The sequence below is a fragment of the Hylobates moloch genome, unplaced genomic scaffold (assembly GCF_009828535.3).
Source record: "Hylobates moloch isolate HMO894 unplaced genomic scaffold, HMol_V3 SCAFFOLD_10, whole genome shotgun sequence".
Taxonomy (NCBI): Eukaryota; Metazoa; Chordata; class Mammalia; order Primates; family Hylobatidae; genus Hylobates; species Hylobates moloch.
In genome coordinates, this window is record NW_026652285.1 from 2,666,629 (window position 1) to 2,684,983 (window position 18,355).

Here is an 18,355-nt window from a genome sequence, read left to right on the forward strand (position 1 = left end):
GAGACAAGGCAAGTTCCTTCCACCTATGAGCCTGTAAAATCAAAAGCAAGTTAGTTACTTCCTAGATACAATGGGGGTATAGGCATTGTGTAAATACACCCATTCTAAATGTGAGAAATTGGCCAAAACTAAGGGGCTACAGGCCCCATTCATGTCCAAAACCCAGTGGGGCAGTCATTAAAGCCTTAAAATTCCAGAATGATCCCCTTTGACTCCATGTCTCACATCCAGATTATGCTGATGCAAGAAGTGAGCTCTCATGACCTTGGACCTGTGGCTTTGCAGGGTACGAGCTCCATCTCTGCTGTTTTCATGGCTGGCATTGAGTGTCTGCAGTTTTTCCAGGTGCATGGTGCAGCCTGTCAGTGGATCTACCATTCCGAGGTCTGGAGAACAGTGAGCCTCTTCTCACAGCTCCACTAGGTCAATGCCCCAGTGGGGACTGTATGTGGGGGCTCCAACTCTACATTTTTCTTCCACACTGCCCTAGTGGAGGTTTTCCATGAAGGGTCTGCCCCTGCAGCAAACTTCTGCCTGGACATCCAGGCAATTCCATCCGTCCCAAAACTCAATTTTTGAGGTTCCCAAACCTCAATTTTTGACTTTTATGCACCCACAGACCCAACACCATGTGTTAGCCACTAAGACATAGGGTTTGCACCCTCTGAGGCAGTGGCCTGAGCTGTGCATTGGCCCCTTTTAGTCATAGCTGGAGCTGAAGCAGCTGGGATGCAAGGTACTGTGTCCTGAGGCTGTATAGAGCCGGGGGGCCCTGAGCCAGGAAACCATTTTCACCCCCTGGCCTCCAAGGCTGTGACAGGAGGGACTGAAGGTCTCTGACATGCCCTGGAGACATTTTCCTTGTTGTCTTGGTGATTAACTTTCAGCTCCTTTTTAGTTATGCAAGTTTTTACAGCCAGCTTGAATTTCTCTCCCAGAAAATGGGGTTTTCTTTTTTGTTGCATCATCAGGCTGCAAATTTTCCAAACTTTTATGTCGGCTTCCTCTTGAGTGCCTTGCCACTTAGAAATTTCTTCTGCCAGATACCCTAAAACATCTCTCTCAAGTTCAAAGTTCCACAGATCTCTAGGGCAAGGGCAAAATGGCACCGGTCTGTTTGCTAAAGTATAACAAGAGTTGCCTTTGTTCCATTTCCCAACAAGTTCCTCATCTCCATCTGAGACCACTTCAGCCTGGACATGTCATTGTCCATACCACTATCAGCATTTTGGTCAAGCCATTCAACAAGTTTCTAGGAAGTTCCAAACCTTCCCACATCTTCCTGTCTTCTATAGAGCCTTCCAAACCGTTCTAGCCTCTGCCTGTTACCCAGTTCCAAAGTCGCTTCCACATTTTTGGGTATCCGTATAGCAGCACCCCACTCTACTGGTACCAATTTATTGTATTAGTCCATTCTCATGCTGCTATAAAGAACTGCCTGAGACTGGGCAATTTATAAAAGAAAGAGGTTTACTTGGCTCACAGTTTCACATTGCTAGGGAGGCCTCAGGAAACTTACAATCATGGTGGAAGACAAAGGAGAAGCAGGCACCTTCTTCACAGGGCAGCAGGATGGGGTGAGTACCGATCAAAAGGGGAAGCCCCTGATAAAACCATCAGATCTCATGAGAACTAATTCATTGTCATGAGAACTGCCCCCATGATTCAATTATCTCCACCTGGTCCCACCCTTGATGTGTGGGGATTATTGGAGCTATAATTCAAGATGAGATTTGGGTGGGGACACAGCAAAATATATCACTGTACTTTTAATTTTTCAAGAAATCTTCATATCCATGATGTTATTTCATCTTCACAAGATTCCTGGGATATAACGCAGGTGTATGACTTTCAGTTTCCAGATATGGAAACAGAGAGGTTATGGGAATGGACTATTTGCGTCAAGTTAAGATAAAAATCTCAACCTGTTAGCTACAACTTCTACTTGCCACTTCAATAAGGGTGGCTACCCTCTGCTGGATCCTGTTTTTCTCTGCCAGATCCTGTTTTAAGCATTATTTCATTGAATCCTCATAAGGGCTCTCTAAAGGAAGAACTGTTGTTACTCCTGTCTTACAGATAAAGAAACTGAGACTTCTCCAGATAACACAGCTAGTTATTGTTGAAACCAGAATTCAAAACCAAGTCTGTCTAACTCAAAAACTCTTTTTTCTTGTAACTCTAAGATTTTAAAATTTCATTTGATGAGAGCGTGCAGAGTAAAGTAGCAGTTAGCATTAAAAGGACTTGATCAAGGAAATTTCTTAGCAGATGTAAACATTGGAGTCCACTTAAATGGAAACAAAATGGGAGGTAACATTTATTGCATAGTTAAAATAGGTGAATCCCTTTAGAAGTGACACTAATCTAGCATTCCCTACATGAATGGGATGATTCTCCTAATTTTACAGGAAAGAGGCTGAGGCTTGGAGAGATTGAATACCCTGCTTGCAGTCCCACAGCCAGGACTTTAATAGAGACAGGATTCACATTTGGGTTTGTTTGACCTCAGACAATTCACATGTTTCCGCTCTGCCATGCTTAATTGTGCTATGAAGGTGGAAGGTGACTGCAGGCCAGATTGCACAAGGTTGAGCATGTTCTAGTTGTTTACAAGGGGACATGCAGGGACTTTGACCAGAACCACCTATCTGTGTTGGAGGAGAACATAGGTATGACACAGCTAAAATGTTCAGGAGGAAAAAAAAATTGTTAAAGCTTGGTGGCAGTAGACTTTTATCTTCTCTTTTGATAAATTCTTAAAATTTTCTTGTGCCCAATAGCAGAACAAATAACTGCACATTTCCATTAATTATTTACTTTGCTTCAGATTCTTTTGACATTTCTATCATGTGCGGACAGATTCAAACACCCTCTTATTTTGTCTCTCTAAGGCTACATTTGTGGAGCGTAATGTTAATGACTGCTACTATTTTTTGAGTACTTACAATGAGATAGCATACATTTGCTTACGTCATTCTCCCAACAACCATGAAAGGTACGTATTATTTATCCCGACTTTCAGAGGAGGTAACTGCAGGCAAGAGAGGTTATATAATTCGTTCAAGTCATACAGGGAGCAAATGGCAGAGTCAAGACATAAACTTGGGTCTGTGTGATTCCAAAACGTATTCTCTTTCTGTTGCCTGAAGGTAACTGGATAGGCTGTACAAGGAGGCAGTGGGGGGGGGAGGGGGGGGTGAGAGGGAGTAGTCTTTTCAGGTCATGTTTGTGTATTTTAATTGGAGATAATAAATAATATGGAAGGAGATGACATGATGAAAGTGGTGTTTGGGGCAAGTGGGGAGAGACTGGAGGCAAGAAACCCCTTTTTCACAGGCCATGAATAGTAAAAGGAATTTGAAATCTTGGGCACCTGGATAAAGGATGGTGGCTGTAGAAATAGAAAATGATGTCTTGGGATGAGTAAGCTCTGTAGAAAAATAACTGGTGAGGCTTGAATCATAACAAAAGGAAAAGAAGAGCTGAAATGGCACCAACGGCAAGTTCTCAGGAGGTGGTCCCAGTATCATCACTGTGAGAGAGGAGATGAAGAGGGTTTTGAAGGCCAGCATTATTTCCTCCTCAGGCTTAAACAGAGAGGGCTAGAGGCAGGGCGGCCACTGGGAATGACTGGGCCACATGCACTTGCGCCAGTGCCTTTACAGGTGGTCACAGGTAAAGAAAGAGCTTCCTTGGAAAGAGGAATTTCACCATTGTCGGCCCCTCCCAAGATGCGAAGCCTTGAGGCTATGCTGGCTAAGAGCTGGGAGAAGTATGCTTGAGGCCAGTGAGAACAAGAAAAACCTGTGCTGAGCCACACATGTATCTACACACCTGGCATGGCAATCCTATTCTCCATGACGATGTCCCTCCCTACCCCTCCACAAGCCCAGCCTCCCTGCAGGAGGATTCGGGAAGCCTGCCTCTGGAGCTGTCCAGCTTCCAGGGTTGGAAGGAAGCCTTTATCAATCCCATCACCACTTCAAACAAAGCTGTGCTTTCTGAGGAGGTGTAGATCTTATTACATTATTTTGTTTTCCATTCTTTTCTATCCGTTCACTGGATCACCCTCTCTTTTGCTGAGTAGCATGTTGACATTTTTTATGACTCTCTTGTTACCCGAAGAATGTTTCTATGTAAGTGTTTTGGCCTGAATTATTGACAACAGCTACAAACCCCTGCCTGCAGATACCTATGCACACACTGGAAAGTTCCATATAGGGCAGAGGTCACAAAGTGACAGCCCAGAAACTAGATGTGGCCCATCAATTTGTAATTTTCTTTGACCTACACAATGTTTGCTAACACTTGGAATCAATATGATTAAGTTAGGAAATTTCACACAGTTTCACATTTCTAGCTTCTCTTAAAAATATGAAAATCCTGGCAGTACTGGGTCAGAACCCCACACGTCAGTAAGCAGCTGGAGCCGGGTTACTGACACCCCCTTTACACATAGCATTCAGTCCCTATTTTGCCACAGTCTCCACCACTCTTTATTACCTGACACAAAGCCCACTGCCCTCATTTGTCTCACTTAGCTGGCCTCTGTAGGCATTTAACTTTGAGATCCCAATGTGTGGTAATGATATTGGTTTAAGCAGAAGCTAGTTGGTGCCCAGAAGTTATAAATGCACTTGGGTAGTAGATACGACTGAATTCTAATTCCTTTCCCCTTCCTTTGGGCATTCTTCTGCTAATCACATTCTCTTCCCAAAATGCTCAGCACCTTATGATAAATGCTGAGCACCAAAATATTGTCCCTCCCTGCCACTGTAGTGTAATATAACCCCAGGTTAGCCTCCTTCCACCAAGACTCTCATTCCATGATGTCTCGCTTATTGCTCCCTAGCCCAAGCAGAGTGATCTTGCCAGCTGACTCAGGGAGATATCAGTGACATTGCTGTCACTTGAGTCACATATTGGCAAAGGAAAGTGCAAGAGAAAGAATGTGATGAAATAATTAGTTGATTATTTGGGAAAGGATTTGGGACACCGGGGAAGTGAATAGAGTGACCTGACCAGGTGGCATGATCAGCCTGGAGAGCTCACTCTGGGGACAGAGTGAGAGGCAGGATGGAGGGACAAGGACCTGACATGGGGAGCCCACTAAGGAAGCTGTGGCTGAGCGTTTCCAGGCTAAGAGTGTAGTCCCATCTCTGCTCACTCAGTATGCAGCCACCTCTGTGGTCCTCAGTCTTCATCTGTGACCTCCTTATGACCTTAAAGCATTGGTCCTCTATTACTCACTTTGGCACCTAACACCCTCTACCTGCTGTTTTCACCGTGAAGGTGCAGTGAGGACAGGACCCTGCTCCCTTTGGTCGGAATCTTGCCCTGGTTAGTGCTGTCAGCCATGCAAAGTATGTATTGTGCCATCATCCCCTGAAGAAAATAAGAAGGAAATCTGGGTCCAGATATTCCCAAATGATATGAATGTCTAAAATACTGGGTTTGTGGCTATGTGCCAGTTGTAATTTGTACATTTTGGTAGTAGGTTTTGTTGGATTTAGCATAGTCTTTTTATAAAATAAGCAGCATGGTAGAGTGGAGAAAGTGCTGGGATGGGGCTATTTCCAGCCTGTCTACTACTAGGAAATGTGCCCTTAAATGGGGCCTCTTTAGAGGAGATGGGCTGACAAAGCCAAGGGTACTGAAAAGAAGAAATAAGCATGTACCATGCAAGCCTAACTGGGCCTTTTTTCAACTCTGAGTTTCTGGGGTTTCATAGCCACAATCTGACCAGCAGCACCACTGAGAGAGCTGGTTTTTATCCATTAAATAAAAGCATTACTTCTGTTACTGTCAGCTACACTTACTGCAATAAGCCTAAGTAATGTTAAAGACCAAGTCACCTTCATCTTACATAGATTTTAAACTTTTCAAAGCAGGCAGATACTATACCTTCACCTTGACTTGAATCTTCCCTTGAGCTTAATGTAGCTGACACTCAACAAAACACTCACAAATTGACTCACTGCTGTTCAATTCTTGAGTATATGTATCATGCACTTCCTATGTAACAAGCATTTTACTAAGTATTAAAGACTTTTTTTAAAGAAAAGGAATGAAGCATGGTGCCTTCCATCAAGGAGATTCTATTCTGGTGGAGGGCCGTTCCTGTGATTATATACACATGCAGCAACAACTAAATCCATTTGATAAGCATTCTGAGGAAAAACTGTAAAAAGTACTGTGGAAGCTGAGGTTGGGGATAGTAATGGCAAGTTCATGGAGTAACTGATGCCAGAGCTAAGCCTTGGAAGATGAGTAATATAAGAAGCTCACCATCTTGCAGGGAAATGTGTGTGTGTGTGTGTGTGTGTGTTTAATTTTTCTGAGTGCATCCCTGTAACTCAGTACGAATAGCCTCACTCCATGTTTAGCCCAGATCACCTGCAGAGATACCTGTTATTACTTCTTTTCATTTACTTGCCATTTTTTTTCCTATTGTATAGTAGCAGCAATATTTAGATAGAGGGTTCCCTTGAATTCTCTATTTTTTAAAAAGCAATTAGACATCATGATCAAGGGTAATGGGGCTCTGGGCTCAAGTCCTCTATTTCGTTCCCATTCATCTGTGGGTCAATAGGTAAGCCACATCCCCTGAGCCTCAACTGCTTCAAAGTACTCATCCTTGCTGGACAGGCAAGTTTCTGGAAACAAGTTTTCCTTCAGCAACCATTCAGGCGGCAAATGTTTTATTGAACATCTACACTGTGCCAGGCACTAGGTGAGGAATCAGGGTCCAATCAAACTCTCCAAACCACTGCTCAACGTACTCTTCCTTTGACAAATGGGTTTTCAAAATAAGCATGCACATGATGTGCCTCCTTTGGCACACTTTCCAAGAGATTTCTCTCTGAAAAGAAAGGCCAACCTCAGCCCTTAAAGTGCAGGCCAAATAAAAACTTGCTTGACTATCAAGATTATATTATCATCTTCCCTCCAGTTCCCACCAGACTTCTAGGAAACAGCCGGACAGCTCCTCCAACCAATCCAGTAGCCAAAATAATCCATTCCAAAGCTTCAACTGAGCATCTTAATGAAATAATTGTTTACCTGATTAGTATTCAGCATCTGCAGAAGGAGGCTAAAACCCACCCCTTTCAACCTTTCCTCTCTCAGTCTCACTCTCTTTCCTTCCCACCCTGTCTCCTTTCAGATATACTTTCGAATCCCACTCCTTTCAGGGGCACAAAGACCAACTCAAATCTAATTGCAGCATCATCAATAAACTTATTCCCTCCCTACCGGGCACCTCCTAAGATATTTTTCACCATTTCTTTCATTCTTTGAAAACTATTTCTTTGTCACCAAGCCTGCGTGGCACTTTCCCTGCCTCTCCTCTTGACCCTGCACTGTAATCTGGACACTCCCGGAGCCAAGCCGTGGGAGAGGCAGCCATGCTCAGTCTCCCTGGATAAAGCCAGGGTTCCCTTGGCAACGGGACCGTGTGGACATTCGCAAAGGGGTTTCCCTCCACCCCCCAGGTCCTCTTTCAACTCAAGAGCTCAGTCCTGTGTCTCTCATGGAGGCGTCTCTAACCAGGGTAGGAAAACAATAGTTCTGAATATCGGTAATTGGTGTTTGGAGACCATTGTTTTGCATTCAACAGGCAGGAAAATGTGAATTGAGTGGGCGAGTGAATTCGGGCGTTAGCTGGTGAGCATCCATGGTCAGGCAGAGGGAAAGCTGGTTTCATTTCTGTAAACAGGCAAATGTTGATCCGAAGTAGTTTGGGTCTGTAATGTGTGTCTTTGTCTTTTGGGAGGTGGGAGAATGGGGAGATGAAAGGAGAGAGGCTTCTAGAGACAAGTTTTTACTTTATGGTCTGTTTTCTCTTTTCTCCTTATCATTTCATTTATATAAAGCAAGGAAACCAGGGATTACTTGTCTCCATGTTAATACCAACTCTTGCTCATGATTTCTGCCTGTGCATGTGGTCTCACTGTCTCCCGCATGGATTCTCTCCTTCTCTCTCTCTCTCACTTTTTATGGACTTTATTGTCATGATGATGAAGAAGTAAAATTTTTTCTAAAGTTGGAAGTGGACTTTTTTTGTAAGAGGTCATCTCTGAAGAGCTGAGCCAGGGCTAGGCAGGGCAGGACTGATTGACACATACTAACCCTGTGGGTTGTGTCGGTGGTATTGGAATCCCTGTTACTGACCCAGGTTGGTCCAGAAGACCTCAGATGTGCCTTTGGTTGATGGGGGGAAATGCCTGTTACTGACTTGGTTAATACTAATCACAGATTTCTATGATAATTCAGAAGGTTATTATTGAAGTCCTGGCTGAGGTCCTGGTAGGGGATACTAATAGGAGGAACTGATTCAGCTACTTCACTTCTCCTCAGGAGTTCAGAATAGGTGAGGACCTTACCAAAAAGCTTTTCAAGAATGAACCTGCAGTTTAAGACCTTTGAAAAAAGCAGAGATAAGTGCAAGTAAGGCATGAAAGGAGGAGGCCAGAGCACCATTCAGTTTTCCTTTCCTTTTCTCTCTTTTCCTTCCTTTCTTTTTCTTTCTTTCCTTATAAAATCACATCCAGAGTGAGGCCTAAGCATAACTACTTATGGAACCTCTGAGAAGGTACCTTGAAGTACTTGCTGAGTTTAAACTGGTTACTGCATTAACCTATTAACCAATATGCCAATACCAAAAAAAAAAAACAAAAAAAACAACAAGTTATTCCTTTTACTATGTATTCAAACTTTCAGTAAACCCTTTGGGGACAGGAACTGTACAGTTTTCAATATTTTACCCCTGATTCTAACCAGTTAGGGGGCCAGGTACATTTAGGGGGCTCCATTCATGGTTGTAGAATTGAATTGAATGAACAATGTGGGGTATCATTACTATTTGTTCCATGAAGTGTAGAGCTAGGACTAGTCTTGTGGTCAGAAGACTTAGGCTCTAGGCTCAGATCTGACACTAATTAGTGGTAGAACTTGGGCCATACTATTTCAGTTCTCTAACCCTCAGTTTCTTCATCCATGAAGTGATAGGGTTTAAATGAAAACAGTGTTTTCCCAACAAAAGTAGTTATCTAAAGCCTTCATGCCCCCCTCAACCCTGGGGGATAGGAGGGTTTGGGAGAGGGAGGCCAGTCTGGTCAAGAACAGCTGCTGCAAAGAGAACACGGCAGACAGAGGAGGAAGTAGAGCAAGAAGTGGCTCATAGACTGGAAGCTGGAAAATGCTAGACCTTAGAGGACTCCTCCTCAGGTCCCTTGTAACTCTGACATTCATTCAGAGTCATGAGACTAATCTCTCCCAGTTTTGTGTCACCTCTCCTGTATTAGGTACTCTTGAAGATGACACAAAGCAGTACCGTCATTTGTTCTGATACAGGCAAGCAAGCTATCCTTTCTTCCATGAGACAAGACTTCTCACTGCTGAGAGGTCTGAATCTCTGCCCTTGGAATGTGCTAAGCAGCTGTTCCTAAGCCAGCCACGTTCTGTCACTTCATTCCAATATAGTCTTTCATTTATTCAACAATCAACAGGTAATTATTGAAAGCCAAGAGCTTTCCTTTTTTCTGGATAGCGTGGTCAGGAAGGTTCTCTTTGAGGAGGTGACAGTTAAGCTGAAGCACCACTTAAGTGAAGGAATGAGCCATGCTTACACTGGGAGAATAGCACTGGCTCGAGGCTGAGGACCCCCGTAAGGATGAGGCTCTTGATTTGGGGAGTGAGCTTGGCATGTCTTAAGGCAAAGCAAGGTGCCTGGGGCAGAAACAGAGTGAAGCAGAGAGGAGAGGTCAGAGGGTTAGAGTGAGATGACACAGATCACAGGGGCCTTGTAGGTCATGATAGGGACCAATGGGAAGCCATTGGACAAATTTTTACATAGAAATAATTATATCTGATCACTCCGGCAACTGCGTGGAGAACAGTGTTCTATAGACGATATCTGCAAAGTGGTTGGTTAGAGTGAAAGGCTTGGAAACTAAGCAGCCTATGTGGGAAGTCACATGGTGTCTGGGAAACTTGGATGTGGTTGGATAGGCCTGGATTTGAATCCTGATCTTGAGGCTGACCTATTATGTAATTTGGGCAAGTTATTTAACTTCCCTCTTCTCCATTTCCTCATCTCTCTCTCTCTCTCTCTCTCTCTTTTTTTCTTTTTTATTTCCTTGAGATGGAGTCTCACTCTGTTACCCAGGCTGGAGTGCAGTGGTGCAATTTTGGCTCACTACAACCTCCACCTCCAGAGTTCAAGCAATTCTCATGCCTCAACATCTCGAGTAGTTGGGACTACAGGCATGCACCAACATGCCAGGCTAATTTTTGTTGTTGTTGTATTTTTAGTAGAGACAGAGTTTCACTACGCTGGCCAGACTGGTCTCAAACTCCTGGCCTCAAGCGGTCCACCCACCTTGGCCTCCCAAAATGCTGGGATTGCAGGTGTGAGCCACCACACCCAGCCTGTTTCCTCACCTCTTAAAGAGGGATCACATTATCTACCTCAATGAGTTGTGAAGATGAAAGCAGAGAGATTACATATGTCATCTCAAAGGAGCTGCTTAAAATGATAGTGTTATTGTCCAAACTAATCCCATGACCTTTGCACTATGGGCCACAGATGAGCAAGACAACTGGAAAAGTAAGGTGCATGGTGGGTTTCATATATTATCCTCTTTCTACCTTGCTCCATTTTGGGAATGTGGGAGGTGGGAAAGGAAGAAGTAAGGTGACTTGTTCCAAGTCTTGCAGCTGATTAAGGTCAGGGCTGTGTCTAGGGGCCAGGTTCTTTGTTCCTGCCTCATGTTCTTTCTTCTACACTTAGAGTTAGCAAACTACAGCCCCACAGGGCAATCCTAGCTTGCCCTCTGTTTTTATAAATAATGTTTTATTTGACTTGGTTATTATTGTTTTATTTGGTTATTAATGTTTTATTTGAACACAGCCATGCTCACTCATTTATATACTATCTGTGGCTGCTTTCACACCAGGGCAGCAGAGTTGAGTAGTTACAACAAAGACTGTATAGCCCCAAAAAGCCAAAATATTTACTTGCCAGCACGTTACAGATAAAGTTTGCCAGCCCCCCATCTACACCATTCTTCTCCCTTAATTGGCATGGCTTTATTGTATTTAGCTTAGATATTACCAAATAGGAAGGGCTGGCCTCTCTAGGTCTCCAAAACAGTGGGATTCAGAGGTTCTCTTGAGGAGAGCACTTTCCTGGTAGAATATTGCAGTGAGAGATCTCAGGCCACTGGGAGCCAGCAGAAACACACTGGTCACCTGGCAGGGGACAGAAAAGGAAGAGGATGGGGACTCTGGGCATAGGTACCTGGGTAGAGCAGAAGGGAATCCCAAATACTTGCTCTTAACTATTTCAGACCCAGAGACAGCTATCTAAAACAGGTGAGGAGGAATGTAGAGGGCTCAGGAAATGGGCAATGCAGCAGCTTTATCTGACGACCACAACTTGAATGTGCACTGCTGAGTGGGTCTCTCTGGGACACACCTGTCAGGGATCAGCTGGACCTCAGGGCTGCTCATCACTTTATACCCTTGGATGACCATCATTAGCACACTGGGAGACAGTGCTTGCTTATTCCCAGAGACCACAGTTCAAATGCAAATAGGTCTTCCTGGCAACTCCTCCTTCCTCTCTCGAGACTTTAGGAGTATGTGTGGACTGTGGTGTCTTACCAGGGACTATTTCCCTGCCTGGCACTCAAGAAGCTCATAGCTTGGCTTCAGGTGTTTGGATTTCCAAGTTCTCACTGAGGCACTTAAATAGGCTCTTCTACATGGACTCTACTTCCTTTAAACCTACCGATGCACTCAGTCTTGACAAGTGATTACTTACCTACCTCAAGGTTTTAATCTAGTGCTTGAGGGTACATTTATAGGTGTAAATCTATAGGTCAGAAAGCAGTGGAGGCTTCACTTGATTGGATACGTGGAATCCGAACTTTAGCTTTAGTGGTACATCTTCCCCTCCACTCCCGATTTCAGGCTTATTGCCTTAAGCAGTGGAAACTGGGTTACACAGTTCTTCAACTCCAGGTAATATAAATATAGTGCCATGTATTCCTTGGCACTCATAACTTTCCAGCCAGCCTACATGGAGAACACCCCAGCTTTCAGGAATGCTAAATAATCCACCAGACGCATCTGCCATGGTGTTTCAGGCTCAGTAGGCTCCTCCCACTGATCCAATGAACAGATGTGCTAATTTTTCACTTGCTGGGAATGCTTCAGCCATTTGAACACCATGGACTCGGGGTTGCATCAGTCACCTGGTGCCCTAACACTCAAGCTAATTTGCAGGCTGAGCACCTCCCCTCACATACACCCCAATGGTTATCTTGCCTAATTCCTAGAAGGTGGTCAGTAACTGAGTTCAAGTGGCATGAAAATCCAGTTCCAACATGGGCTCATCCTCCCAACCCAAGACCTTTTTAAAAAGAAAGGGAAGAAGAAAAGCAATCTTAGCCTCCACAATGATTCCCTTCCATTTGCCTTCTTCCATCCTGGTGCTTAGATGAGGTTACAGCCCTAGCAGAAATGAAATGAAATGAAACTATAAGAAAAAGTCAGCAAATCTAAAACATTGCTGCCTGTTATCAGTGCTAGTAGCCTTCATTAAGCCACTGGGGGCTTGGACAAAGCAAGTGGAGCTAGAACAGCTTCCACTTTCTTGGAATGTACCATCAAAATAAGAAACTGCTGAAATGAATTGAGCAAGCAGATTCAAGGGGGTAAAGACAGACAACAACACAGCATGTGGAGAGGGAGGGAATGTTATAGAGGAGCCCATGCTAAAAATAAATGATTTTTTTATAAGTGTAGTTAACTTTACTGAGGCTTAAAATTGCTAAACACCGCATGTATTTTCCCCCCTAAAATAAAAGCTTTGGGGAATTTTGATCTGCCTCACGTGAAAAGCTACAGAAAAGGAAGGTATCTGTGAAAGCTTTTAAAATTATTACCATATTTCAAATAGGATAATTATCAAGAATATTTGATGCCATCAGAAGTAAACTAATATAAAATTGCTTTATTTACAGCAATTTAGTCATTTGTGTTGCCCCATTAACAAGATTCCCTAGCATTCTTATTTATAGAAAATATTTACCACCATCTAGGAATGGTCTGGGCCAAAAAAAAAAAAAAAAAAAGCAGAAGAAGAAGAAGAAAGAAGAAGAGGAGGAGGAAGAAGAAGAAGTAGAAGAAGAAGAGGAAGAAATGGGCCAATTTTGTTGAATTCTGTCTAGTGTGAAAACTTCCCATCTCCTGAATGAAAGTCATCATTCTGCATTTAATCAATATCCAGAAAATGATATTCCATGTTAAGTGTGACATTTTGTTTTGTGTTTAATTGGGATTGGAACCAGCTGATTGACCGAACAGGCTACAGTGCTGCCCTTATGAATCAGCACTCGAGTCTGTAATGACCTAATTTCATAATTTAGAATTGGACATCTATCACACAGGCCCTGCCCTGTCTCTAATTTGCCTTTTATTTCAGCATATCACAGTTAGCCTCAGCAGATACTACTTCTGTGCGTTCTGAACATTTCTTCAGCAACTCCGAAATAAATATGAGATTTATAGCATTATCTTTGTCCAACCAGCATATATTTCCCCAGATATAATTTTGTTCCCATTTTATAAGATGTTGACAAGTAATAACTGCTAAGTGTTTTTATTCGATGTGATTAAAGCTAGTAGTATGTGAGAGTGTCCACTGGAGATATACTCTAACCTCTACCCTCCCCCTTTCCAAGACACACGCATTAATAACACTTTAGCACCAGTAGTTACTGTTTTTCTTGAACGTTGTCAGTCTTGCAGTCGGATTAAATGCTTTTGCGTTTGAGGTTTGGGTTGTATTTTTGTTTGTTCGACAGAAAGATGGAGGGGCAGAGAGAAATGGGGCACTGTCAACTTTCCTGCATGCTGTTAGAGCAGGGATTGTAATGGAAATAGCATTTTAAAATTATAGAATATAACCAAGGGGGCCGGGGTGGGGCAGGGGATAGAGTAATTAGAGGATTTGACCAGAGTTGGGGGCAGGGCAGGAGGGCAGGGCAGAGAGATGGGAGGGGTGGGCCATCTGGTGTTAATCTCCTGCTGTGTGTTTGCAGGGCAAAATAGTCAGGGTACTTTGTCAAGGTACAGTCTGCTTTTGCAGACACAGATGGAGCAAAAGGGAGATTAATACATGTGGTTCTAACCACCTTTCATATCTTTACAGCTAAACATTATTTATAGAAATCAATTAGTCCTCTGTCTCTGCAATTTTATTATGAGGCTCTGTCCAAGTTTCTGGCAAGCTCTTTAAGAGGATGATTGATGGTAAACTTTCAGAATGAATAAAAAATGAACCCTCCCCTAGGAATTGGTGTAGCGGAGAGAAAGGTAAATGATAAAAATTACAAACTCTGCCAGCTTCTAGGAAAGTAATGTAGGATCAGTGTGGTCCTTGTTACACAGTTTTTCCTTATAGCTAACTTTCTTTTCTCTTTCTCTTCCTTTCTTTCTTTTTTTCTTTCTTTTTCTTTACTTTCCACTACATTCAGCGGTCTGTTTGCTATGGAAACTTTAGCAGAGCTTGATGCCTACAACTGAACTTGTGGGAAAGTAAAGGTTTATTCATTTGCCAAGCTAGTAAATGCCACTTTGATTACCGATGCTCATAAGAGATAAAGAGTTCCAGGAAAAAAATGGAACACAGCTCTCATGTTTTGTCTTATGGAAACTTTTATAAGAGATGGGAGCTGCCGATTGCTTCCATTAAATTAATCTAGGAGCCAAGTAATGATAAGTATGAAATCCCATTGTGATGAATCCCGTGGAAAATGCCTATTGATTTATTCTGAAGTTCCAGTCTTGGTAGAGACTGCTGCCAAAGCTCACACCCTCCAGGCTCAGAAATCAAACAGTAATGATACTTTAGAGGTGAAGAAGGAATGATCAAATAAATCAAGATTCTAAACCTAGGAGAAGACAAGAGACAGTGGCACATAGAGCACAGGTTCTAATGCTATTGAACCTTGGCGTGTGAAGTTGTTCTGTTTTGTTAACTATTTTGAAAAAACAAGAGGGCTGTTTTGGCCTCTAATACTTGAGATGGTGGTGATGCCAAAGGTCAAATAGAATTAGAGGAGATTTGTATGCTACTTTAAGAACTATAAAGATTGCTGGAGAGTTTCCTAGTCTCATTCAACCTCAGTTTTCTCCTCTGTAAAATAAAGATTATAATAGTATCAACCTCAGAGTTTTGCTGTAAGGATTACATGAGATTATGCATTAAATTGCTTAGCATAGTATAAACACAACAAATTCTATCGTGGTAGTATCATTAGGGTTAACAGGATTCAGAATAACTTTTCTCATTGTCTTAAGGTTTGGCATTCACTATAGAACTTGTTCCTATTTACTAATTGAGAAATGTATCTGAAGGGGTCCTAGTAACTGCCTTCAGGGAAGATAATCATTATTTCCATTTTGTATCCCACTCTGTATTACTTTGATATGAAACTCATACACAGTAGGTGCTCAATAAATACTTCCTGATTTTAAAATTCTAGGTTTAAATGAAATTTGCTTGAGCTGCTGATACAAACTTATACAGGCTGTATATAATGGAATTTGTTAATATATGAAATAACTAATTTCTAAATTTCTAATTCCCCACATTACTCAGAACATCTTTCAGCATGTATTTTGATGAAATCAGCTAACATAATATGTGATACATAAATGCTTAATAAACATTTATTGAATGATGAATTATTGCATAAACCCTATAGAGGATTAAAAGAACTAGACACGGAAAAGATTTTAAATTAAAAAAATTAACTTTTCTCTTAGATTTCAGCAAAAAAAAATTCATGAATTGAATTAGAAATACAATTGCTTGCAAGCTGTAGAAAATGTGTCTTCCTAACTGAAAAGAAAATAATTTGTAGAAGATTTGGGACAGTTCTCAGGGTCTATGGGAATGCTGGACAACCATGTTTGCCAAAATGCAGGATGCAGGCGGCAACACAGATGTGAGAGCAGAAACTTTACCAGCTTCACCGATCAGCACCATGAGTAAGTTTCTATTGTTATTTTCATCCTAGTTCCACTTCAAAGTCAAAGTCCCAGGAAAGAGTCTGATTGGCCTAGCTTGGGTCACATGTCCACCCCACCCCCAAGTGTAGTCAGGGCAGGGGGTCTTATTTAGAGTCTCACCAAGAATACATAAAACTAAGGAGAGGTAGTTCTCCCCTACCTAAACGAAGTCAGGATTCTGTAACCAAATTTAAAATGTCCACATTACAAACTTAATAATATCTATGTATAATAAGTATGCATCTATATTTATTTGCTTAGGGCCACCTCACAAACTACCACAGACTGAGTGGCTTCAGCAACCAAAATTTATTGTCTCTCAGTTCTGGAGGCTGGAAGCCCAAGATCAAGATGTCAAGAGGGTTGGTTTCTTCTGAGGACAGTGAGGGAAGGGTCTGTTTTAAGCTTTTCTTTTGGCTTCTAGATGGCCATCCTGCCGTTGGGTCTTCGTGTGGTCCTTCTTCTGTACGTATCTGTCCACATTTCCTCTTGTTATAAGGACACAGTCATATTGGAGTCGGGTCCACTTTAATGACTTTGTTTTTTAACTTAAGTACTTCTTTAAAGACCCTATCTCCAAATAGAATTATATTCTGAAGTGCTGGGGTGTGGAAATTCAACATATGGATTTGGGTGAGGGAACAAAATTTAGGCTGTAACTGCATATTGTAAACACAAATGAGTGGAAATATCAATTAGCAAACACCTATTTTATCTATAACACTTTTAGTAAAAATGGAGTAATGGGCCAGGCGCAGTGACTCACACCTGTAATCCTAGCACTTTGGGAGACTGAGGCGGGTGGATCACCTGAGGTCAGGAGTTCGAGACCAGCCTAGCCAATATGGTGAAACCCTGTCTCTACTAAAGTACAAAAATTAGCTGGGCATGCTGGCAGGCGCCTGTAATCCCAGCTACTTAGGAAGCTGAGGCAGGAGAATAGCTTGAACCCTGGAGGCAGAGGTTGCAGTGAGCCAAGATCACGCCACTGCACTCCAGCCTGGGTGACAAGAGTGAGACTCCGGCCTAAAAAAAAAAAAAAGAAATAAAGAGTAATCGCTTAGTAAAGTCTACAGAGTTATTTAACATTCCACACTTGCTGGTTGAGCTCATCAGAACAGAGATAAACAGGTTTTTCTCCCCCAACCCGTTCCTTCTCTTTTAAACTCATGCTTGAACCTTAAGAAATGAAAGTTGGTAAAACCGTTTCTAACCGAGGTGCCAATTTTGCCTATAACATTGCTCACAGAGATTTTTCTAAGAGCAGAGCCAAGCAGAAATGACTCATTATTACCTCCACTACGCATACAGATTTTCATCTGGACACTAGCCACTGTTTAAACTTGACACTGTCCAGCCTCGAGCAATATATGAAGCAAATAATAGTCATGTAGCGGTGCAGAAAGCCCTGGCTGGCTCCTGGGCTATCTAGCTTGCTTCCTAAAACTTCCAGCTCCCCTGGTTTATAATTCTGTGATTCACATTTTCTCAACACACATACTTGTGGGCTTCTTCCATGACCCATGCCGACTTTCATACCTCCATACCTATGTTTCCTTGGAAAGATGTGCCCTTGGCTACAGGTTTCTACTGATCAAGGAACTGAGAGGTAGCTTACTCCTGAAAGTTTAGAGGTAGTTTATGCTGTTGACATCTTTGTAGGGGGAAAAGTAGCACAGCAGTGCCACGAGGCCTGCCCATCAATGAGAACTCGTCCATTTAGCTCTACCTAATAGTGTTTGCCTTTCTTTTCCTTCCCTTCCAATGCCTGTGAATATTAATCCATCAGACTTAGAAGACAATCTGAACAAACACATAAGCTACATGACTGAAGGCGCCAACTCCCATCTATGAGGGAGAAAGCATCTAGACATGCAGAACAGTTTTGGTTTATTACTCTTTCCTCAGCGTAGGCATAATGTGATGTGTTTTGTGTGGTGTGTGTGTTTTGGTGTTTGTACACATCATCATGGAATTTGGGTAAATCTGCATCAGCAATAGCAGGTGTGACTTTGGTGTAAAAAGTAATCCCCTATGTGAGTCAAACAGTAAAAATGTGGACCCCCAAGGCCTCTCATGATCTGTCTTCCATCCATATCTCCAGCCTTGTCTTTTATTCCCCTCAACTCCGGCCACATACTCCGCTCACCTTGCTTTTCCACCCATGTGTGCCTTTGGATCTGCTGCTCCCTTGGCCCAGAAAGACCTCCATTGCATCCCACCCTCCTCTACATCCAGATGACTTCTAATCATGTGTTGCACTTCA

At 42.6% G+C, this 18,355-nt stretch overlaps 1 protein-coding gene across 1 annotated transcript in view; it reads left to right on the forward strand.

Annotated features, from left to right (window-relative positions):
* Window positions 1-7,529: 7,529 nt before the first annotated feature.
* ANKFN1 (ankyrin repeat and fibronectin type III domain containing 1) overlaps window positions 7,530-18,355 on the forward strand; it is a 354,546-nt gene continuing 343,720 nt past the window's right edge. The window contains exon 1 of the mRNA XM_058445882.1: window positions 7,530-7,555. Within this exon, the coding sequence (XP_058301865.1) occupies window positions 7,535-7,555 (21 nt within the window). The 5' untranslated portion in view covers window positions 7,530-7,534. The remainder of the gene's footprint in view (window positions 7,556-18,355) is intronic.